Raw genomic sequence first — 26,488 nt, 5'->3', positions numbered from 1 at the left:
CTGTTCTCAGCAGAGCTCCTGAGAGAGGAGCTGTAAAAATATATTGAGATGGTTTTTGGTACTTATACCGCAAATATATATTCTTAAGGACATCAAAACCTAAAATAAAACTCCAGAAAGGTTTAAAATATGTGACCTTTAATGTTTGTGCTTTATTCTGTCTGCAGTCCATTCGTGAGGTGACAGGATATGTGCTTGTGGCGCTGAATCAGTTTGAGTATCTGCCCCTGGAGAATCTGCGCATCATCCGCGGCACCAGACTGTATGAAGACCGCTACGCCCTGGCCATCTTCCTCAACTACCGCAGAGACGGCAACTTCGGTCTCCGTCAGCTTGGCCTTAAGAATCTCACAGGTACAAAATGAGCCTACGAGTCCACAGGTCACATAATCTGTGTGTTCTTTTTTTTTTCTCTGTCCTTGTCTTGCTCATCTTTGTGAATGTACTTTATTTTGCAAAAAAATTCATCGTTTTGATCATCATGTCTTTGTTAAAGATGATTTGTCATTTGCTTTGAAATCCATTTTAATGCATTGATCCCTTCTGAAATCACTCAACACGACATCAATACCTGCTGAGAACGCGTGTCTGTCATATACAAGCACACAGAGTAAATTGTGAAGTTGGTGAGTGCTCTCCGATGTCTCTCGCAGGAAATATACGGGGAGTATTCATGAATATGGATATCATACTAAATTGATTCCTCACAACTTCCATCTGAAATGCCTTAGCTGGTGTTTGAGCTGCTGGATGGATGAGGGCCGACGCTGGCAGTGAAATACAGCTAAATATCTGCACCTGGAATTGGATCCATAAAACTCAGTGAGAGGTTTGGTGGGGAACGCTGGGGCTTGACCAGCTTGATGATGGCACTGCTCTCATATGAACCAAGTCTTTATTATAGCTTCGATCTGTCAGTTTTGCAGGAGCTAATAGGCTAGTAAACTAGCAAAGGCTGAACGAGCTAAACGTTGATTGGATACTGTTTACTTAGTACAGTAAAGTCTGCTGTAGCACAGTAAAGTTTGACTTTCTTTAGGCCATATTTGTAAAATATTTGAAGAATATTTCAGTGGCAATTGCTTTAAGACAACTCTGGAAATGTGTCTTTCCCAAAAATGTGAGCAGAATTTTGGCAGTTATGGCAGTTTTCTATGTATAAATACTCTCTAAATACTGCAAATAATGTATACAATACTGATTGGTGTCTTTAAAATATGTTAATGTATTTTTAGAATAATTGCAAAGAAACAGAAAAAAACTGTAATGCTGAGATACTTTTTATTCAAAAGTCTTTAACAGTATTTATTTGTTTGTTTGTTTGTCACTTTTGATGAATTTCTTTAGAAAAAATTCTCACTGACTCTAAACATTTGAACACTGATTTTTAATTTTTAATTAATGTCAAAATCCCAAAAGCTGCATGAAACCAGTAATATTGTGAAATATTTTTACAGTTAAAATTTTTATATTTTTGTGTAATTTTACTCTAGTCTTCAGAGATAATTTTAATATGCTGGTTTTTTACTTCAAAAATATTTCTTATTATAAATGTTGAAAAAAATTGTGCCGCAATCAAAAAGAACAGAATTATATATAATCCTTAAAGGAAGAAAGCATGATGTATTTTCCTTTTAGATGAGAAATAACGACATGAGGGTAAACGTAATTTCCATTCATTCACTAATTAGTGCGGTTTGTCTGTGAAGGACCTCTTTTCAACAGCCCTGCTCTTTGTTCCATACCTATTGCGTGCTGCCTCTTCATTATTGTTTGGTTAGAGTGCATTAAAATGTTGTTCATTTCACTGCAAGGTCATACGTGCATTATATACTCATTCAGAGATTTTTCAATTGGTTTTTGAATTAGTAGCTACATTTAAATGCATGCCTCACCATAGGGTTAAAAAAATATGAGGCCCAACTTAAGACAGACAGCAAATGCAAACCTCTGTGGAGTCTGACGTTCTAGTAAACAAACATGATGTACAAATGACAATGTTTAACGTCTAATTTGTCAGATGCATGTTGCATAATTCAGAATAAGGATGGTGAGTTGGGGGTTTTGATGTTTTTGTAAGTGTCTCTGTACTTTCTGCTTCACTGCCAGGGCTGGTTGGAAATGTTTCTTCCTCACAATACCTGATTATTGCTGTTACACAACAGCTTCGCTTCCTTCTGATTGGCTAAAAAAAACTAGTATAAGTGCATTGGCATGACATTTACTATGCACAGCTTTTGTCTTCTTTGACTAATGAGAAGTGGTATGTTTCTCCTTAGCTGTTCCTCCAGACACTTGCATTGCGACACAGACTTTAATAGTTGCTGGGAGTGGTGAGCATTGTCTGTCCGTTTATTATGGCAAAACTTTGGAAATGTAACAGAACTGTGTAAGATCAAAACAGTGGCAATTACCCGTCAGCCTTCAGTGCGAGTAACCAGGATGCTGTTGGGCTCAGAATTGTGGGCAGTGTCAATTTTTTAGCCCAATATAAAAAACTATCAAGGCCATTGTCATTTATTCATTTTTATATCTAAAATGGTTTGCAAAGTATAAAAAATGACCGTGAATTTAACGGTAAAAGACTGTAAAAATGCTACAGTAAAAACCTGTTAAATGGTTAACGGTAAATGCCCCTACTATATACGGTGAAAAACCGTATTGGACATTACATGTATTGGATATTAATTTTACAGTAGTATACCGTTTTTGGAAGTGAAAAAGACCGTATAATTTACAGTGAATAACCGTAAATTGACATTCACAGAATCCCCTGCGTTACATTTCAAATTTGATGTTTTTTTTGTTGAAATAACTATGTTTCTTCTTAGTTTTTTCTTATCAATTTTGTATATTAGGGTTGTGTGTTACACCTAATGTTGTTAAATTAATGTTTATTGCATTATTTCAGTTTCATGTGTGTTACCATGATGGTGTTTAGTGTCTGTGTGAATGACACTGTGCACCTTCAATATATGTCATTATTTTAAAGCTGCTTGTGATGGGCTTTGGTTCATCATGTGACTTTCTCATCACCACCTGCATTTGGTGGTTATTAGTGTATTACAAAGGTGCAAAACAGATTTCAGTACTTCAATAGGTTGGTATATTAACATTATATCAGTTAATGAAATTACAGTATTTAACTGTAACCACAGCTGCCGGTTTTAAATTTTACGGAATTTTTTTTACAGTGTAGCATTATAGTATACATTTTATCAGTTTGTGTTATCACATGGAATCAAACCCATGACCTTGTTGAATAACTTACACATTAAAGAAAGTATTGTGATTATAAATATCACATTTAGCTTTTGTTATCAATTCTACACAAATGTTTGCTAACACAGTTCATTTTTTTTCCACTGAATTATACTTTTCATGATGATATGATACTTACGATACACATTCATTTTCAAGTAAACTTAATTTAATTTTAAAAAGTTTAATAAATAATTAGAATATGTTTAGATATGGTGCTTAAAGGTGTTTTTTTTTTTTTTGAATGTAAAAAAAAAAAAACCTTTGTTTATATACACTACCATTCAGATTTTCACTCAGTTTTCACTCAGATACTTTCAGAAATAATTACAGAAATTTCACAAATACAAAGAATTGCCAAGTAAGACATTGAAATGTGATATTTTGAAATAGAAATATCTTATTTTATAAAAAATCGAAGGGGGGAGATCAAAATTCCTGAATCTGAAATATTCCTGAATTTTCAGCAGTCAAAAACCGTTATGGTGCTTAATATTTTTATAGAAATTTATACACTTTTTTTCAGCATTCTTTGATGAAAGGAAAGTACAAAAGCACATCACTGATTTCAAAATAGATGTTTAACAATGTCAAAGTCTTTACTGTCACTTTTAATCAGTTTAAAGCATCTTTGCTGAATAAAAGTATTAATTTCTTAAAAATACAGGCCCCTGAACTTTTGGACTGTATTTTTCTGTAGATTACAATAGAGGATGGCCATTATAAAAATATTTTGAATGCCATGAAAAATGCTTTGCATAACATTGTCTTCCAAATGCTTGTAAGTTTATAATGTATCCCAGCTTAATATGCAGAGTTGACTACAAGTCACATTTAGTTTGATTCCTTGAAAAGTGATGGCTAAATTGTATATTTTTAGAGGCAGTACTATCTTTTTGTAATCTGTGGCAGATGAATGAATAAAGAGCGACATTGTAAACATCATGGATTCTATACCTCAAAATGTTGTTTGTTTTTGCTTTAGTTTAAATAAGTCTGTATCACTGAAAAAGGGCTTATTGTGATGTGAAATCTGGCTAGATAGTTAACCCAGCGTGCATAAATGCTTCAGGAACACCATCTCACTCTTATGGACCAATGTTTCTGGTCCACGAAACATCTTCATTCACTTGCTGTGACTAGGCAAAGGAAATAGAGCAGAGAGAGAGACGTGGCATAGCAGACCGGGTAAATAATTGAATCTGCTTGTATTGTTCCACTTACCCAGTCCCTCTTCTAGAGTCCACTGGATGCAGCGTACATAACCCAAATGCAACATTGTAATGCTGACATCACTTACAGCCTAACTGTGCTGCATTTCGTGCTGTATTCTTGGAAGATGACAGTGTTTAGAAACGTCCAGGAGACCAGGTTCTCCCAGAGGAGCGTGATCTCCTGTCTTAGGCAGACTAACAGGGAACAGCAGTGGAGTCAAGCAACGTTTGAAATCCCAGCCATGCCCACAGGGAAGGAGAAAACACAGAAGCTCTGCTCGCTAGTTTACTCTGTCTCTCTCATCCGTCTCTTTCTTTGCCTACATTCATTCTTTTCTTGTTCGTCCAATTTTCTTTGTGAAATCTGCTGTTGCTGCCCTTTTACCTTTAACTGTATATTTATCTTGCTTTCATTGAGGAGTATAGCGAGGGACTTGAAGAAAGTGCATGTGTCTTCCACAGTGTTGAGGAAGCTTTTGAGTTCCATATAGAGGGTTAATTCACCCAAAAATCATAAACCTTAAAGTGATTCACCCCTAAAGTGAACCGACTTGCTAAAATGAATCAGATCATTTAAAGGTGACATATCATGAAAATCTGACTTTTCCAGGTTTTAAGTGCTATAATCAGGTCCACGGTGCATCTACCAACCAAGGAAACGTGAAAAAGATTAAACCAGTAACTTTTTTTTGGTAAGCCTTTTTCTTCATGTGTCTGAAAAAACGAGCACGTCTGATTTCGCTCCCTTGGTGACGTGGCAAAGGGATCTCATTATAATATTACCGCCCCTTAATCTGTACGTTTCCACCCACTGCACTGTTATTTTTATTTTGCAAGCGACAACTGTGTACCAGCTATAATGCCATGGTGAAAGTTTGAGCAAAACATGCTAACTGTTCTGTCTTTAGCCGCATAGACGAGCACAGAACACTATTTACAGTCCCAGCCTCAGAGGAGACAAGAAAGCAGTGCATTTATTGATTTATTTACTGTATATTGCTGCTGCCACACATCTAAAATAAACATGCCATTTATTTCCCAGCTGTTTGCCTTCATAGACATAACCGACTTTTTGTAACTCTCAAAATAGGCATTTTCAAAATGATATAATACATGATCTGTGGAGTATTTTGAGCTGAAACTGCACATACACATTCTGGGGACACCAGAGACTTATATTACATATTGTAAAAAGGGGCATAATATATCTCCTTTAATAGTATCTGAGTGGGTTTGATTATTTCATAGCTCGCTCTGTTGCAGGGCTCCTCGTTTTATCAAAATTTGCCACTACTTGCTGTTATTGGAAGGATTACACTTTTAAGCAACAGCTAAGTTAGTTTGGAGCTATTTTTAGGGACTTACTCCCAACACTGGTTTTCTAAATGTTGAACATAGTCAGCGCCCTGTAACCCTGAGACAGATCAAAGCTGGAACAGAGCCCAGCAACGTCTCTCTCTCGCTCTCTGTCGAGGACTATCAGCTTGTCAGACCTTAACATTACGAGCCTTTTGATCCCCTGTCACATTATCATGTCATTCCTCTCATAGCAGTTCTCCAGAGATGTGTAAAGTGATCAATACCATCCATAAATTATATCTAAGTGAATAAAGGCTATTAACTACTCTGGGTCTAATCCCGAATCTGATCAAACCGGCTTGTCGGCATTGCTGCCACAACTGAAATCCTTGGGGGTAGAAATTGTCCTGGATAAAATCAATTTGTCGCTGGTATATTCTGATATTGCTCTATTGATTTTCGGAGAGGTGGTGTGTGGGAGACACAGTGATGTGGTGCTCAGGCTCCGGTCGCAGGGCTTCCCTTGTGACTGGCTTTTAAATGTCCTTCCTGCTGGGTTATTAAGTCGGAGTCAATGGAGTGAGCTATTTGATCTATTCATTTGAATGTGAGATGGAACAGCGCTACATTCAATTTGCCTTGAAAAGCATTTGAAACATTTGAATGTTGTTGACTAAGGATTTGTTCATTAAATAGTTGTCTCTTCTTTCCATTGCTTTTTACTAGTTTTTGTTTTTTACATCTTCTATGTCTTTTCAGCTGGTCTACACCAGTGGTTCCCATCCCTGGTCCTGGAGGCACCCCAACACTGCACGTTTTGCATGTCTCCTTAATCAAACGCACCTGATTCAGGTCATCAGCTCATTAGTAGAGACTTCAAGACTTGAAATTGGTGTGTCAGAGAAAGGAGACATGCAAAATGTGCAGTGTTGGGGTGCCTCCAGGATCAGGGTTGGGAACCACTGGTCTACACAACATGATGTGTTTTGTTCACTATCAGACTCACTGGTAAATCTGACCATGTTCCTTTTTTCCTTGTTTTTACTGTTTGCTTGGTAACACTTTTAATGAAGACTATATACTGTATAGTGTATATATAATGAATCAAATGCTATTAGTAAAAGATTTGGAAACCCTTGATTGAATATATATGTCATTAACTATTGTCATGAAAAATATTTGGTGTTTATGTTAATATTTTAAACGAGAAATTAAACATTTCTAAATAAAATAAACTTCTTAATAAATAAATAAATTTTTCATTGATTGATTGATTGATTGAAGCATCTTGGAGATGTTGCCACAGTTCTTCTGGATTTAGTCTGTTTCAGTTTGTCATTCCAGACAGACTGGATGATGATGAGATCAGATCTCTGTGTGGAGCACTGGCTGTTGTGGGTAGAGAAGCACATAAAAATCTCACTGGATTATTACAATTAAAGGCAAAATGAACGATTGGAAATGTATACTAATAGTTCCTACTGACACACTACAGCAAAAGATAGAAATAACTGACTTAAACCATTTTTTAGCTGGTGAAAATACTAGTGTTCTAATAATTTTGGCCACCTACTGATCTAATACCCACTGACTCTGCTGTTGATTTATTAAAAATGTGCACGAGAAACAATAAAGTGTAGATGTTTGATAAGTAGTGTAAAAGTATTCTTTATGCTTTAATAATGCCTTGTATTATATAATACATCTTATATATATATATATATATATATATATATATATATATATATATATATATATATATATATATTACATGTTCTCATAAATAATTGCAGCAGTTAATAGTATACATTTATAACATTTATGCATTAATGGTTGTATCTTTGTTTTTACCCTTTTAATGTAACAATGAATTGAGTAGTGCAATATTATCATGAATTATACTGTAGCTTTCAGTTATTTATGAAAATACATAATGGATTAGAAATGTGCATTGTAATATGCTGTGCATACAGGCTTCATGGAAAGCGTTATCAACTGCTGATGTCAGTCCAGAAAGAGCTGTGTCTTTTTGTGTCCATGTCCTCAAAGGCCTCGAGAGACAGGTGATTTGTAATAATTATACCTCGTCTCACCGCTGAGGCAAAGGTTAAATTTCGCATCCTTTCTTTGACATTTCAAAGTGCCGTTCTGTTGTCATTTTCAGAAGAATTCAAATTTTTTTCATGCCTAGACAAATATTTTTTTTACTCAACATTTGTGCAACTCCTTGTTGTTCTTTTTAAAGTCGAACACAATTGCTTCTTAGATAGTAATTACCTCACAATAATAACCGCCTCCATGAGAACACATGAGTGTTGTAAATTTAACACAGTTTCTCTCCTTGTGTTGTTCTCTGTCTTTTAAAGTTTCTTTAGTTCTGTGTCCTTTTCTTTCTCTCTCTTTCTTGTTTGCCCTTGATGGCAGCTTTTGATCACGTTATTTTCTTCTCTACCCAGAATCTGAATAGAAAATTATCAGTGTCAAATGTGTGTGGTTTGCATGCATTCATTCTTTTATCGATCTGTTTGTTGGTTCATTTCTTCATTTGTTTTTTCATCAATTTGTTTGATTCATTTGTTGATTTACTCATTAATTAATTTGTTTTTGTTGTTTATTTTATATACAGGCTATCAGATTTCTATTTTAATATAACTATATGACTCCCAAAGTAAATTCTTGTAAGGGAAGGGTGCAACCAAGTATTTACTTACTTACTTCACTTTCTTCTCCTCTTCTACTTTCCAAGCTTCTTAGGAACTGTTTTGTGATTATTAGAGCTGTAATTCATAATTTAACCTTTGATTAGACTTATTATTTGATATGATCATGAATCTCTGATTGCCTCTTACACACAGTGTCGTAGTTGCACTGCTCATTATTCTTATTTTCAGCTGTGGAAAATGGGTTTCAACTTCCTGTCCTTCATGCAAGCTATTTATTTTCCTGTCTTTTAGAACAAATTATCTTGAAAGAGGACTTTGTTTTTGTCAAGGTTTGTGTCTGCGCTGTCTCAAGGTTCTGATTTTGTACTGTACGCTAGTAATTTTTTTTTCTTGGTTGTTATGGATTGTTCTGTCATCTTTAACTTGATCAGAAGCTTTTGTATCAGTTAATGGTGGGTTTTTGTGTGGTTCATGGCCTTTTGTTCACTTACAAAAAAAAGAAAAAAATTTCAGCTTTGCTCTTAACCATTTTTGTGTTCTACACTGTACTACACTGTTGTATTCATATGCTAGAATCACAACATGACTTAAATAGTCACAGTGGTATTCGCAAAGTGTGTTTTAATGCATTGTGTACAGAAAAAGAATAAGCTTAAATTGATAGGGACATTTTGAAGATCGGTCAAAGTACACAGATGCACAAGTATACATAAGCACAGTGTTTATAGAGTTCTAATACTCTAATCTTTACATACTGACATTGCATGTTGTCGCCGTATCTTACAGATTTGAGACTCTTGAGGCTCTCTTGTGTTTTGTGGTTTTGTCCACCTCCTGCTACTTCTCATTGCTGTTCTTTCTTAATGATTTACCTGATATTTACTTCACCTTTTGTTTCAGATGCAGCACAGAGCATGTAAAGTAATAGGTGTGCACTACTCAGAATGGAATTAATCCTTCACAAAGACAACCCTCCCCTTTACTGTTGCTATGTCCAACAAAGCATGCTGCTCTCACACCTCACATCATGTTCTCACACAGTGAAAAATACATTGTGCAGCAAAGAGGAAACTAACTATGTGCCGACAGACAGGATAAAGCAGGTTACTTTCAGTATGAAACAAAGTCTCCACTTTCAAATGTTGTCAGTTTTTAAGAAATTCAAACAATAAATATCATTTTGTGGCTCTTTTATGTGTCGCGACAGATCACTGTACTAGTTCGCTTTCTAGTTTTAGCATGAAATAAACATGAATGAACATCAGAAAGTATGTTCTCTCAACTGCGAAAAGACGTCAATACACAATTTTTCAAGTTCAAGTCCACCGACTTTAATCTACTCTACTGTCTGGTTTGTTTGTCAGACAAAAATGTCAGATTCCGTGTTATGATTGGTCAGATCACCCTGCGAAGGATCAATTAAAAATGCCATTTGAATTCATTTCAGTAACTGAATTTGAATCTAATTTGAATTCAGGCAGCAAACTGGATGTTGAATAAGAATACAAATGTGAATGAAAGGAAGTAGAAATAATAACTAAATGACTAAATCCAGTGAAATTCAGATTATTGAAATTAACTAGAACAGCAAAGTCTGTCATGATTAATAAAGCTTATAAAGTCTTTATAAAGCCTTGTTTTAAAATTTTTAAATAAACGTACAAAGCCCCAAAGTTTTATAGGCCTTACAGACAGATGGATTTTTGGATGGATGTGTTTGAAATGCCACCTATAAAAATATGAATGCTGTTTGAATTCCAGTCTAGTTGCAGAATTTTAATTTTAATTTGAATTGAGGCAGCAAACAGGATGTGGAATTCTAATTTGAATTTAAGTAAGTAGAAGTAAAATGAACTAAAATCCAAAGAAATTTAGATAATTGTAATTTTTAACTAGAACAGTTTGTCATGACGAATGTTGAATGTTGGCTTTACAAAGTCCTGTTTTAAAGTTTGGCAAGAAGTTTAAAAATCCCTGGTTTATAGGTCTTTCATACATATGCATGGTTGGTTGGTTGAATGGATAGATATGTTTGAAATGGCACCTGTAACAATTTGCATTTAGTTTACAGTATATATTTTATATTGAATACATTACTTTTTGTACACATACTGTACATGCACATACACAAGACTGGCCCTTTATTTTTGCTCTCCAATATACCTGCACCTGTTCAAGGAGAAAATCTCAATGATCGTGCATTAACCTCATTGAGTCCTGCTCAGCGTCTCATGAAAGCGTTCTGGAACAGCACACCAGAGATGAAAGACATAGAATGAGAAAAGAGGAAGATCAGTCTTTGACTGCCTCAGACACATGTCTGTCTCATGCTCTCTCTCTTTACCCATTTCGGTTCTTTTTCAGCTCAGCGCAGTTTGTGTAAAGGGACCCGAGAGGAGAAAAAAAGAAAATTACTTTTGTTGGTGCTTGCACAACACTCATTTCCATCTTTCTCACTGAGGCTTCCAGACCCCGGGTCACTTCCAATTGTGTGTCTAATTGATTACTTCCCATGCAATTACGTTTGTGTCATACTCGATTTTTCACTGTTTGAGGCGCAGGGGAGCGATCCTCCTTCTGAAGGACAACAGTTGCACTGCAGCAAATCTAGAATGTGGCTGTATTACTAATCTTTTGGCGCAGCTGTCGTGCAGTAATAACCAGCGACATAAACCACAAATGAAAGGTTACAGAGGTGGAAAGGACAGTGTCAATGGCAGGACATTTTCTCCCTGGGAATTGAGGAAAAACAGCATTAAAAGACATTATTATGATTCTGCTCATTTGTAACATCACAAAAAAGTGCATCTTTATTAGGCCTTAGAAGAGACCGTTGTCTTTACATTTCCCACTTACATATTCTTTGTGCTTTTCACTTCTTAATTTTGCTGACTGTTTTCAAGCTCATTAACTGAAGCTTTTGGGAATTATGTAAGCTGTGAGAAAAGAATGTAATGAAATATTGATGTCCAACCACAGAAGGACTTGCGAAATTTGAATCATTAGAAAAATTTGACCCTTCTGCCCTCAAAAAGGAAAGAAAAGTATGTAATGGTATTGTATGGACCCTCTTTTAGAAATGACTCTTTTAGAAATGAAATGATTTGTACATATGTGTTTGCTAAAATGTTACCTGAATGGCTTGTAAAAATACATTATTTGGTTTGGTACATAGACAGACAGACAGATAGATACATAGAAATCAAGTTAAAAAACAACTGTAGCAAATGTACTTCTCTTTTTAACTGCAGTGTGTTTGTATATACAGAACACATGCAGAGTGTACTTTCCTTCTCCATGGAGATGAAAGGATGATAGAACTGCTGAGAAACAAAGCCCTGGGAAGTGGAGTAGAAAAATGGAAGAATCCCTTTTTAAAAGTTGTATTTAAAGCCTATGATGTGAAGAGAGAAAAAAGAAAAGCGGTAATTACACAGAGATCAAATAGAAAGCGTGGGGCAAGTGCTAATACCCACTCGCCCACCCCAATCACTGGAGAAACCAGGCCTATTAATAATAAATCTGGTGTCATCATTAAGAATCTGAATGATTAAACATGTCTCCTGGCTTCAAACACCCCTTTTCACAGTCAAAAAAGAGAGATGGAAGCCTATATCCACACACATATGGCTCACACTAGGGTTGTGATGGAATTAGATTTTTTCTTACCACGGTGAAGAACCAACAAATCACGCGGTTTATCGTTTGTAACCCATTCTTTGTACAATAAATTATTAAAAGAATAACAACCTGAGAAAGCTGCAGAAGGAACAAGCTGAGCTCAACATGCCCCAACATCGCTTAGTTCTGGTGAGTTGTGCTAAACTTCGATTCCTATTTCTTTAGACATTGTTTTTCGGGTAACAGTCCGTGGATATAAATGCACTTGTCCAAACTTGTTAACCTGTTAACCCGCACCTGGATGCCGGTGCACTGAATGCTCTTTGTTTGCACGTGTCAATGTTTACGAATAGATTAAATGAAAAGCAACATAATTAATCTTGACAAACTATATATCATTCTAAAGGTCTAAGCCTCAAGCATCGACGATAGATCACTGTTTTTCAAAGGAAAGCTTATAAAGAATGTATTTGCTAAATTTGTTTAAGCAGTACACCTCAAAACATGCATAATCAAAATGCAGTACGTACCAGATTCATCGTAACAACGAGTCATAAACGCATCCACAGCTGTAAATCCCAGTTTAGTTAGAAAGGTAAGGGGGTCCACTGAACAACATCCCATAGAGCACTTTTAGTCCAATGAAACAATAGCGTTGTAATATGAATGGTAATTCCTTTGTTTACATCTCATTTCTTCGGGGACAGTTAATGTTTGTATCCATTATGGAATAACTTACGCTCAAAAAACTGCATCTTGGTAGTAAAAAGCAACATGGTTACGTAGTGTCACAAACAGAAAACAGAAAAAAGCAATTAAACATTAAAAAAACGTCTTCAGTTTACGCATGTAACCATGGTTCTCCGAAGGGAACGAGACGTTGCATTGAACACTATGGGAACGCCTTCAGCGTGACCACGCTCTGAATCACATGTGTAATCAGTTCAATGGATGGGCGAGACATCACGGGCGGGGTGACGTAACGACCAGGAAACTTAAAAGCACGTGTGGTGGAACTGCCGTCAGCTTCTAGGAATGGAGCAAGCACTCACAGGGATGCCGGAAGTATGGCACTGAGACGCAGTGTCGCATTCCCTTCTGGAAACCTTGGTTGCATGCGTAACCTGGAGATGTTGCCCTTCAGGAACCTGAGCTGCGTCGAACGCTATGGGAATGAGAATGCCCACGCCGCCAGGATTACAAATCCCTGCCTAGTGTGGAAGAGCACAGATAAAGCGAGAGAACGGAGCCAGGAGTGGCGCAGAATGCAGGAAGGCACCTGACAAAGTAGGCGGGGACATCCCGCCCAAAGGCCACCTTCAGAAGGAGTGAGTCTTGACCCCCAATGGAGAGGGGAGATCAGAGGACTCGAGGCTATGGAATAGCATCCTGATCCACCGCTTAGCATAAGCTTCTCTGGCTGGAGGCCTCAGCCTCAGCGCACCGCAGAGGAAATGTGAAGCCAGGGGGTGTCTGCCCACTGACTGGCCACCAATAGGGGCGCGGTAGGCCGCAATGGCCGCCACATAGACCTTTAGGGTGGAGTGGGTGAACCCTGCAGAGAATCTGGCCTGCAGGAACTCCAGAACTGTACCAACTGGGCAGTTGACTGGGTCAAGCTGGCGGTCTCCGCACCAAGAAGTGAAAAACTTCCACTTCAAAGCATACAGTTTCCTCGTTGAGGGAGCTCTGGATTGGAGGATGGTCTCCACAACCTCGGTTGAGAGACCGGAAGCTGCGAGTTGTGCTCCCTCAGGGCCACACCCAAAACTTCCACAGCTCCGGGAGAGGGAAGAGTATCGTGCCCTCCACCTATGAGAGGAGGTCCCTCCTGACGGGGATCTCCCATGGAGAGCCGTCGAGAGGGAAATCTGGTCCGAGAACCATACTTGGCCCGGCCAGAACGGGGCTACTAGCAGCAGACAGACCCCGTCCTGGCGCACTCTCTCCAGAACTCCCGGGAGCAGAGCAATCGGAGGACAAACGTACAGATGAAGCCTCGGCCAAGTCTGCACCATAGCGTCCAGTCTGAGAGTCAAAGAGAGTCAAAAAGAACCAGAGGGGACAGTGCGATGTCTCTCGAGTCGCAAACAGGAAAATCTCTCCATATCTGCTTCACCACCTTGGGGTGAAGTCTCCATTCCCCGGGCCTCCGCCCCTGCCTCGACAGGATGTCTGCTCCCATATTGAGATGCCCAGGAATGTGAATTGTTCTCAGCGAGAGGAGTTTGCCCCGGGACCACACAAGGATCTGGTGCGCCAGCCTATACAGGGGGCGCGGACACAGACCTCCTTGGTGGATGATATAAGAGACCACCGTTGTATAGTCAAGTCACCTTTATTTATATAGCGCTTTTAACAATACAGATTGTGACAAAGCAACTGAACAGCATTAATTAGGAAAATAGTGTCAATAATGCAAAATGACAATAGTAAACACTAATTTTTCAGTTAAAGACAGTTCATCATTGAATTCAGTGATGTCAACATCCAGCTCAGTTTAAATAATATCTTTGCAATCATGTCAACGATAATGCTGGAAATGAAGTGTCCCCAACTAAGCAAACCAGAGGCGACAGCGGCAAGGAACCAAAACTCCATCGGTGACAGAATGGAGAAAAAACCTTGGGAGAAACCAGGCTCAGTCGGGGGGCCAGTTCTCCTCTGACCAGACGAACCAGCAGTATGGAAAAATCAATATAAGACATAATAAAACAGACGATGAATAATATTAACAGCAATTATTAGTCGGTGCACACCAACACATGGTGATCTCTTAGATCCAGGAGAAAGTGTTTCAAAGCTAGAAACACGCCAATTGATGTGCCACTGAGATGGCGACCACTCCACAGACCGCGGGCCGAGCGGCCACTCATGACCTCTCCCCAACCAGTGAGGGACGCGTCCGTCGCTAGCGTTATGCGGCGACAAGGAGCTCCCAGCACCGGGCCCTGAGACAAGAACCAAGGTTTCCTCCACATGTCTAAGGCCGAAAGCAGTGGCGCGTGACCTTGAGCATGCGAAGCAGGTTTCCCCTTGGTGAGAACCCCTTGGTCTTGAGCCACCACTGTAGGGGTCTCATGTACAGCAGGCCAAGAGATATCACATTGGATGCAACTGCCATCAGACCCAGCAGTCTCTGAAACTGCTTGACAGTGAGTGACAGGCCTTCTCTCATTCTCTTGACTGCCGTGAGGATCGACTCGATCTGAGCAGGGGACAAACGTGCCTGCATCGTGGTCGAATCCCACACCACACCCAAATAAATGGTCCTCTGTAATGGAGAAAGCACACTTTTCTTGGTGTTTAGTCTTAACCCCAACTCTTTCATGTGAGCGAGAATGACATCTTGATGCCGAACCGCTATCTGCTCTGAATGAGCTAATATCAACCAATTGTCGATGTAGTTGAGTATGCGGATGCCCTGGAGTCGCAGAGGAGCCAGAGCAGCATCTACACACTTGGTGAAAGTGTGGGGTGAGAGTGCCAGGCCGAAAGGAAGAATCCGATATTAGTAAGCTTTGCCCCCAAAGCAAACCTCAGGAACTTCCTGTGATGAGGAAGGATGGAGATATGGAAGTAGACAAACCAGTCCTCGGACCTGATCTGAAACACGATTTGTTTGAGTGTGAGCATCCTGAACTTCAGTCGCATGACTGAGCGGTTCAACTGACGCAGACCTAAAATGGGACGCAACCCTCCATCCTTCTTCGGAATGATGAAGTACCAGCTATAGAGCCTGGACTCTCTTCCGCGAGGAAGGGACCACCTCGATGACCTCCTTCCTCAAGAGAGTATCTACATCTTGTTCCATTATCAGAGCCTGCTCGGGACCCACCAAGGTGGGGATAACCCTGTTGAACTGAGGCAGAGGAGAACCAACTGGATTCTGTTGCCTCTCTCTACAGTGTGCAGGACCCACTGAGACACATTTGGCACGTTTTGGTAGTCTGCTAAGGGAAGTCAGTTTCTCGAGACTGACCTCTGGTGATAATTAGAGTGGCTAGCTCGGTGCCCTGAAGTGGCGGACCGGCAGGGGACGGCTGTACTAGCTGCTCTAGAGACCTCCATGAAGTTGCGAGCCTCTTAGCACCGCTACATTTCCGGACGGTAACTGAGAGAAGCACTCACCAGAGACCGCTGCGCCCTGGAACACCGGCAGGGTTGGCAGACTGATCTCATGAGGGCACTGAGGAGAGATGGGCACTGTGTGATGCGGTGTACACCACTCTTCCCCAGAGGGTCCTGCCCTCCGAGGTCCTGAGCCATAGCATCAGGACTCTCATAGCTGAAGTCTCCTATTGAAAACGACAGTCCTCAGACCCACGTCATTTGCTAGGAAGACTAGACTGATAGAACCAGAGCCTGCTCGGGGCCGGACCCAATGAGGCACGCTTGGTAGGAGCTCCCATACCGCCAGGTGACCTACTAAGGGAACCAGTCTCAAGAGACTGGCTTCTGGTGCACTTAGAGAGCCTAGCTCGGTGCCCTGAAACGGCAGACCGGCAGTGGATTGCCGTACTAACTGCTCTAGAGACCTCTGTGGAGGTAGCGAGCCTCTTAGCACCGCTACGTTTCCGGGCGGTAACTGAGAGAAGCGCTCTCCGGAGACCACTGTGCCCTGGAACACCGGCAGGGTTGGCAGACTGATCTCCTGATGGCATTGAGGAGAGACGGGCACCGTGTGATATGGTGTACACCGCTCTTCCCCAGAGGGGGTTGGCACTCAGAAGTCCTAGGCCTTAGGCGTCAGGACGTTTTAGATGAAGACTATCCAGCAAGAATGACGGTCTGCAGAACCGCCTTCCACTAGAAGCCTTGGGCCTGGGAGTACCACTCTGACTGTAGACTCTGCGGAGTACGAGAAGTGACGCCCCCAGAATGAGGAGCTGGAACACGGTAGGTTGGGACTGCTCCCGCCCAGCAGCCCCTGTTGACCGCCTCAACCTCCTCGGAGGAAGAGAGGTAAACACATGCTCTCACTCGAGAAATTTTTATCCCAAGAGCCCCTGTATATCTAACTTCTCATAGTCAGATAAATACTTCATTTAATTCCTCAGAATTAAATGCAACCAAACAACCAGACAAGTAAACACGGTCTGGTGTGATAAGATTCATATCAAAAACCGAAAAAGATGTAATGCACGCGTTGCCTCGGCAGCGTGCGAGCTGATCGGTCACACAAACAATATCAATCTCCTCGGAGAAAGATAGCTGCAGCAGCGAGCTCTCACTCAGAGGGAGAAGAAACCGCAGCACGGTCTTCCAAGCCTCGAGAGTGAGCACTAGATCTAGGGAATGCGGGTGGAGATAGGGAGAGCCCATCTCCAACCCGTCCGCCAGATCATGTGCAATCCCCGCGATCTCAATCGCCGCCGTGCCTCAGCAGCAGCAGGACCGGAACCGCAAGATCACAGGCACGGACACACTCCTGCGAGAGCAGAGCGCTTAACAGCGGGAAAAGCACAATCAGCCCCCCGAGAACATACTGTGTGAGCTCCGCTCCTCAGTAATGTCAAAGCCAAAGTCAAAGTCTGCTTTATTGTCAATTCCTCCACATGTACAGCACATACATACAGAGAATTAAAATAGCGTTACTCTCAAACCCTTGGTGCATACAGATAATACTAACAGTAGAAGGTAAAAATACAGATTAAATATATATAAAATACAACTATACAATGCAAAAAAAGATAATTAAAGCAGCACAAGGCACATGGCAGACAGAGTGCAAACCAGTGAAATAAACAAACAGTGCAGATATAAGGATTGTAGTGTAGTGTAGTGCTTATTCAGTCTGATTAAAGTGACAATGCTGCTCATTATAATATTAGGCATAATATGGTTGTGTAACTGATGCTTGTGCAACTGGCAAGCTCATCGACGCCCTCCATATCAACCTCCTCGGAGGAAGACCAACAGAGCGTCGAGCCCTCTCCCCGGGGGGAAGAACCGCAGCACGGGCTTCCGAACCCCTGAGAGCAGGCGCTGGATCTGGTGGTTGAGGAAGAAGATAGGGGTCGCCCGTCTACATTCCCTCCACCGGATCCATATGCGAACCCCACGAGCATAGCTGCTGCTCCACCTCGGCAAAAGCAGGGCCAGCGCCATCGAGAGCTTACTCTGCGTGCTTCGCTCCCAAGCAGACAACACACAAACTGTGTGTGTCCCCACCCGAATATCTTTTTTTCTTTTTAGCGCGGTCAGGGAGGAACACACAGCCCAAACGCTGCCTGCTCTCGCCCAAATGCTTCTTTTTACTGAAGCTTGACATAATGGAGCTTATAAGTGGACAAACAACACTAAATAAAGGTCCTTGCACACTGAGTCCGAAACTTTCTTATGTGTTTTTACGTTTTTTTTGTATTCGTCATCCTTTCCTATCAAAATGCTTGCTACGGATGCGAAAACGTAGAAAATCGAACCTGGTCACGCTGAAAGTGTTCCCATAGCATTCGATGCAACTCGTGTCCCTGAAGGCAAACTTATATCATCACTTTTTTGTCTAATGCTTTCATCTGCATATTAGAATTTAGTACCATGTTCTGTTTAATTCTTGTTAATATTTTTAAATCCACTCTGCAGAATTCTATGAGTTTCCCAAGTAAAAGTGGAGAGGTTTGTAGAATATATAGTAAGAACTTTGGATAAAATGGGGAATTGAGCCTAAAGAAATATATGCATCCAACTTCATGGGCAAACAACAGCCAACTCTATGAGTCTATCAGTTACTCTAATGTGTGTATAGCTTTTCATGGCCCCATAGTTAATTCAATTGCATGAAGCATCCCGAGAGAACATGTCCAATTAACATCACGCCATTCTGTGTACTGTAAAATAGAATCCCGGCAAAGAGAAAGTGGAGCACACCACAGAGCGGTTATATAATCTGAGGCAGGTGGAAAGAGAACAGTGCCTTCACCACGAGAGTGAACCGAGTGCCAGTGTAGAACAAGCATTGACAGAAGGGAAATTAGTGCCTGATTTATCTTTGACAGTTTGATGATGGCAGATATTGAGCTTTGTTCATTCTTTAATGAATAACATGGCGGTAGCGATGGCAATTGTTCGAAAACACTACCTGAATTAAAGGGATAGTTCACTCAAACATTTTGTCATCATTTACTCACGCCAGTGCCCTGTATTGTTTTATTTCTTGTCTGAAAATATTTTCAACTGCTTTTTTTCTATATACTTAAAGTAGGTGGTGATTTATACTGCCAATCAGCACATATCTACATTTACGTGTAATCATTTAGCAGACGCTTTTATTCAAAGCTACTTAAAAAAGGACAATAGAAGCAATTAAACCAACAAAAGGGCAACAATATGTAAGTGCTGTGACAAATACCAGTTAGTCTAACATAGATAAATCATTTTATTTCTTGTATTTTTTATTGATAGAATAGAAAGTGTTGACATATGTATAAAGAGGAATTAACAACCAGTTAAACTCTGCGGACCCGGATACGGGTCCAAATCGCGTAAAAAATGTTTATGCTTCATTTACATAGCCTTCCTTATATGGTATCAGCCCATATATGGATTCATTTGAAAGCTTGGAGTGTCTTCTTTACAAACAAGACCATTTTCACGCCTTTCTAAGTGCTTCCATCGGTGAGATATTCGCGTTCTGTCCAGGTAACGGAATTCAGCGCGTCAGGGGATCACGGCTCTCCATCTCATGCCAGCGCGCATTCAGCCCTTCTGATGTTATAAAGATCTGCGGCCAGTTCTGGGCTGCAATTGGTAAGATTACACGTCACTCAGATACTTGTTTCGATCATAAGAAGGCGAATTCATAGATACTAGACATGAAATAGTTACTTATATGAATGTGTGGTTTATCGTAAGCACGGATAAAAATAGTCTATAATACAACAGATCAGATTAAATACAACACAGCAATAATATACACACTGGCCTGAAGAAAATGGGTGTTCATTCAAAGAAGGTTTTCCTATGAATTAATTAGTAGAACAGTCCATTTCTCCTGTGCATTTGTGTCCCTTTGTTTCTGGAGAAAGCAGAATGAGAGCCGGCTCGCATTCCACAAGGTTGTAAATGTATCGGGTTACCATGAAACCAGGGTCTTGTTCGGCGTCCTGGGGTGTTACAAAGTATTTGTGAAATCTAGCTAACAAAATATATATTGTGTGTTGGAGTGTTCCAGACGCTACAAGAACCTGAATTACAGTATTTCAAAAAAATATATTGATTTAAAACTCAAAAATCGCCTATGTTTTTTGTGTTTATAGTAATATTTGAAAAGTATATAATATTATTTATAAAGAATTACACTCATATTTTGAATTTCAAAGGGTTTTATTTACAATGAAACCATTTTTTTTATTTCCTCCATTGTATATGTGTAGGGCAAACATTTGAATTTGAGTATGAAAAATGTAGGCGAAAATACCAAAAAATGCCCAGAGCAGAATTTTTGTCCAGGATAATCTCCCCATCTCCCAGAGCTCTCAACAAAACAGAACAGAACAGAACAGAACCGAACAAAATAAAACAAAACAAAGTTGTTGTTGTTTTTTTTTCTCACACATTGACTTTATATGGCTTGGAATATACTAATGCACTAGTTTTATATACTACATTCAGGGTTTGAAATTAACACCCGCCAAATGCGGGTAAAAATCAGCTGTGTCGGGTAACGCTGTCAAATCACTAGCCAGTTTGGCGGGTTACTTTTCATAAGTTATGTTCATTCATTAATTTGTTTGGGAAGTTCATGCAAGCCAAATCTGCACAGGTTTAGCGCAAATACTGAACTCGTGAGACATCATGACATTATGGAGTATATTGCAAAAACCAAACAAAACACACCTAAGTTACAAAGTGCACGCATACGTGACGTGATGTAGTCTGGTTAGACTAACTTTGTGCTGTGCGCATTTAGAGTGCATTCTTTCATTGCATGATTCAGTCTGTTAATATGCATTATGAATGATCACATAATTCAAGATAAGGGGGTTGGAAAATGTTTATATTTATATCAATTCATATAGTTAATATCACACGAAGAGTGCCGTTTTTAAAAAAAAAATCAGCATGGTTACAAATGTGATATTGATTTTATTCAACAGTTCAATAAACAATAAGTTAATATCAAGAGACTTACGTTTTAGACACCATATTGGCTGTTTTGGCGTTATTTCGCCAACAGAAAAAATTCCAAACACAGCGCTGTTTTGCGTCAAATAATTTAAATATCACTATTCAACATTTCATGTTTAAAATATCAAAACATTATTTATGCATTTGTAACTGCAGGTTAAAGCATCCCATGTCCCTCTAAGCTGCATTAACATGTGTAAATACATCTAAATGCCACTTCATATTCAACTTCTGCAAAGATGAATTTTATTGATACTGCTTTCATTTGTTTAGTAACAGCCTAAATGTAGTATTGTTATAAATGCCTGATTAAATGTAAGAATTTGACTCAAAAGATGATGCACACTTTTAGTAAAAATGGATTTATAAAGGTAAAAATGCCCAATCTAAACTTATTGGAAAAGATACATTTCTATCACTGCTGTGAACTGACCACACAGAATATGAAGAATATCAAAAACTTTTGGAGTCAGCTGTCCACGGTATCCTTAAGATATCAGCACAATAACACAGTCAGCAAAATATTGTCTAATTATCTTTATCAATAAAATATCTCAAATATTGAGATATTATTTTTTGTCAATATCGCACACCCTTAGTACCAGCACAAAATGATTTGCAACAGTTGCTTTGTCATGTAGACAGCCTCAAGCTGTTGGTTTATTTATTTTCTTTTTTTTTGGCTGGTAGAAGTTATGAATGGCCGGTAACTTAAAAATGTAGTAGCCAAATTGGCTGGTGAGTAAAAAAGTTAATTTCAATCCCTGACTACATTCATGAAACCTTTATAGTGCCTATTTGTCCCTTTGGTGCCCAGCAGTATAAAACTTCACTCATATTCATTGTATGGACAACAGAAGCTCGGACATTATGCCTAAGGATATCCTGACAAAAGAAAGAGATTGAGTTTAATACAAGTGACCTTTAAAGCCTATATCATATTATTTTGATCTAACTTTGTTGCCTGACTTCATCTTTAGTGCAAGAACATGTTCAACTGCCAGAAATGTGAGTGTAACATATACCATTATACCGGTGTGTTTTAGCGCATTGCTGCTAGTCGACAGCCTGCTCCAGTGTTAAGAAAGCTATGACATACACACGTTTTAGCTTCGCCCATTTGTCTCCATTACCTGTAAGCCTCTGCTAATGGAGTCAAAGAGTCTCTAGGGTGTTGTTAGCACCTGACTTTACCATTTGATTCGAGCCTTTGTAAAATCAGTCATTACGCTCCAGCCTGAATGCAGACTCACGCAAGCATTTTGACACAAATAGAGTTGTTCTGTGACCCAGAGCTGTACATCACGATATTGCTAAATGACTCCGTACGTTGATTATATGCGCGTGTCGCTTGCAGTGCAAGCAAATGCTCACAGTTGAGAGAAAGAGGAGCAAAAAACAGGGTGGAAAAAAAAGTAGAGTGGCTGTGGATGTTGAATAATTCAAGACTGGCAGCACATGGGGCTTCAGGGCCAGCCGGAGAGCAGGAACTCCAGCCAGTGATGAGCACTGTGCCCAAACCTCACCTTTGTCCCACACATACACACACACACACACACACACACAATGCGTATCAGCAGCGCTCATAAAGATGCAAACCCTGCTCGTCTGTCCACTCTGAGTGGTTTCAGTCCTCCACCCCCTCAAATATCAGACTTGGGCCTCATTAAAAGTTAATGTGAGGCGTGCAAAGAATTTTAATGTCAATTAATAATCAAAACAGTTTCCTCTACAGCCCTGTGGCGTTATTTTAGAGCCGAAAACCAGGGCATTCAACGCACCCAAAGCAAAGACCGTGGGGTGTGCAAGACATCAAAGTGACCCCTGTCATCCTGCTACAGACCTGATCAGTTCAAACTAATGCATAGCAGGTGATCTGCGCTGTGTTGTGGCTGGCAGGTGAGCAGTGCTGTGAAGAATGTTTGAACCGTGGTGTGTTGCGCTTGCCAGCATTTTTGGCTGGGTTCTGTGCGTGCACAAGCCAAAGCCTGTGTCATTGGCATCGATAGCATGCAGAGCTGGAGTTGACGCACAGCCGTACACATCTATATGCACACAAACACTTTCGCTTTCAAGTGATACAAACACTACAGACTGATAAAAGGCATCTCCACCTCCGCTAGTCCTCCTGTTCTTGATGTCGTCTCTAATTTGGCATTGTTTCATCAAGCCCACAGCAGGAAGCGTTAATGAAACATTTAAGAGTGCTAAGTCAATTACCTCGGCTCCTGACAATCACACCCATAGGAAAAATTTATTGCTCAGTTGTTGCTTTTCCTAAGCTCAGGAGACTTAGATGAGATTCTTATATATCTCTCATTTTAGTATCAACAGCATTTCAGATATTTCTCCTAAAATTCCTTTGGAGAAATGGAAGTAGACACAAATGAGACATGAGAAATATTTGAGGAAAGAGTCAAAACTGAGAATGTGGTGGAAGAAACATAGAATTTCTCTTTATTGTCTTTCTGCAATCTCTAACAAGACTCCATTATAGGAATATTTTATTGCTCAGTTTGCTCTTTCTAAACTCAGGAGACTTAGTCAAAGCGACTCGACGCAGCGTCTCGTTCCCTCGGGGAACCATGGTTACATACGTAACCTAGAGACGTTATCATGTGTTTCTCATTTTAGTATCAACAATGTTTCAGATGGTTCTCCTAAAATCCCTTAGGAGAAGTAAAAGTAGACACAACTGAGACATGAGAAATATCTGAGAGAAAGGAGTCCAAAATGAGAATGGGCTGTGAGAAACAGAAGATATTTTTATTGTCTTGCTGTGATCTCTTTATTGTCTTGCTGTAATCTCTTTCAAGACCCCATTATGAAAAAGCTTTACAGGTTGCTCTTTCTTTTTTTCTTGATTATTTTGAGGTTTTTCACTTTTAATGGTCAGGACAGTAGGAGTAGAGACAGGAAACTATTGGTCAGGTGAGAATTGAACAAGAGCAGGAAAGTACCTTTAGCTGGGATGTTGTCTGATTGTCCATGTTGTCTGAGGTGCAGTTGTGCTTCACGTCGATGTGCTGCCCACAAGGCTATGGCTCTTACAGAGGTTGCTGTATGCTGCAGGATGGTAAGGAATGATTCTCTTATATGTCTCATTGAGATATCAGCTTTGTTTTAAGATGGCTTGCGTTTTATTTTAGGAGAAACGTTAAACTTTTACTAATATTGTAAATACTAAAACTATCATTTAAATAGCATTAAACATTTCAGAATATCAAGGTTATTATTTTAAATGTTTAAATGTATCTTCAATGTCCAGCATTGAATATACACCACATTTTCCAAACAGACTAGATAGGACTTGTAAATGCAAGATGTTTAGTATAAGAGCAATACCTTTTTTTTAAACAAATCTAACACTTTACCAGTGTACCAGTGTTTTGTCTTGTACAGCCCATATTTGCACGTATGTAAATATAGGTTATGGTTTCCTCTGTTAAATCATTGTGCAATAAAACACTGTCTACATTAAAGAACTTCAAATATGACAATGCATGCATTGTCTTAGAATGAAATGGTGTGGATAAATGACATTGATGCTAACCAGAGAGAAGAAAAATAAAATGAAAAAAGAAATCTCTTTAACATTTCAAATATTTCTCCTAGACAGAAATTAGGTTACTTTCAGATTGAATGGAAACGTTTGCTTGAGTCTCCTGCTTCTCAAACTTGTCTCCTTAGACAAAAACTCTCAACACTCTCACAATGGTCTTTTTTAAAGCTTTAGAAGAAATCTCAACAACATCACACACTGTGCTCAGATTTTTCTCCTAATATAAAGTCTCTGGAGCTCTCACATTTGTCTCCTCTAAATTTCAGAAGTGATCACAATAACTTTACAAAGTGTGCACCAAGTCAATGTACATTACCATTTCCAATAACAAATTATGTGCCTAAGTACATAAACATTGTCTTATAAAAAGTAACATTATCCTTATTTCTGCATAATTTATCTCTCAATACAGCCTTTTAACTCTGAATTTATGATTGTCCCCCTTTATTTAGTGCCTTTCAAGTTCTTGACTTGATGCACACTTTGTAAAGTTGTTGGGATCTCTTCTAAAGCTTTACAGGAGACAAATATGAGACCCCCAGATTATTTAGCTAAAGAGAAAAATCTAAGCACAGTGTGTGATGTTGTTGAGATCTCTAATTTAAACTTTTGAGGAGACAAATGTGAGAGATCCAGAGTCTCTAGCTAAGGATACAAATCTGAGCACAGTGTTTTATGTTGTTGAGATCTCTAATCTAAACATTTGAGGAGACAAATGTGAGAGATCTAGAATCTCTAGCTAAGGAGAAAAATCTGAGCACAGTGTGTGATGCTGTTGAGATCTTGTTTGAAACTTTGGAGGAGACAAATGTGAGAGATCCAGAGTCTCTAGCTAAGGATACAAATCTGAGCACAGTGTGTGATGCTGTTGAGATCTTGTTTGAAACTTTGGAGGAGACAAATGTGAGGCGACCTGAGTCTTTAGGCTAGGAGAAATATCTGAGCACAGTGTGTGATTTTGTTGAGATCTCTTCTAAAGCATTAAGGGAGACAAATGTGAGAGATCCAGGGTCTGTAGCTAAGGAGAAAAATCTGAGCACATTGTGTGATGCTGTTGAGATCTCTTCTAAAGCTTTAAAGGAGACAAATGTGAGAGATCCAGGGTCTGTAGCTAAGGAGAAAAATCTGAGCACATTGTGTGATGCTGTTGAGATCTCTTCTAAAGCTTTAAAGGAGACAAATGTGAGAGATCCAGGGTCTGTAGCGAAGGAGAACAATCTGAGCACAGTGTGTGATGTTGTTGAGATCTCTTTTAAAGCTTTAAAGGAGACCATTGTGTGAGTGTTAGAGTTTTTGTCTCAGGAGACAAGTTTGAGAAGCAGGAGACTCAAGCAAAAATCTCAGTTCGATCTAAAAGTAACCTCATTTCTGTCTAGGAGAAATATTTGAGATGTTAAAGAGATCTCACTTTTGATTTTTCTTTCCTATGGGCAGACCTCTTGTTTCAGAGGGAATGTGATGGATTGGTTGTTCGGCTGAAGCTGTGGGATGCGCTTTTGTCACATGGTTGGTAGTTCGGTTGGAAAATGTATCGCTGAAAAAGTCTAGTCCACATTGCATCTTATTTTTTCTGAGATTATCTGACTGGCAAATAAAGCAACCATTAAGCAGTTTAAGAAAAGGGTTATCTGCAATAGTTGATATTACTTTTATTTATTTATTTATTTGTTTGTATAATAATTATAATAACAACTACAATTATAGCTATAGATAGACAGACAGACAGACAGACAGACAGA

The 26,488-nt window shown here is 39.5% G+C and overlaps 1 protein-coding gene across 1 annotated transcript in view; it reads left to right on the top strand.

The window, feature by feature from the left end:
* Positions 1-26,488, top strand: part of LOC107555909 (receptor tyrosine-protein kinase erbB-4-like) — a 236,491-nt gene that overhangs the window by 50,283 nt on the left and 159,720 nt on the right. The window contains exon 3 of the mRNA XM_016238851.1: positions 168-354. Within this exon, the coding sequence (XP_016094337.1) occupies positions 168-354 (187 nt within the window). The remainder of the gene's footprint in view (positions 1-167; positions 355-26,488) is intronic.

This window comes from Sinocyclocheilus grahami, unplaced genomic scaffold (assembly GCF_001515645.1).
Source record: "Sinocyclocheilus grahami isolate Dianchi unplaced genomic scaffold, SAMN03320097.WGS_v1.1 scaffold549.1, whole genome shotgun sequence".
NCBI classification, from domain to species: Eukaryota; Metazoa; Chordata; class Actinopteri; order Cypriniformes; family Cyprinidae; genus Sinocyclocheilus; species Sinocyclocheilus grahami.
Note: the sequence above shows the minus strand (reverse complement) of the source record. Positions and strands in the feature narration are given on the sequence as shown.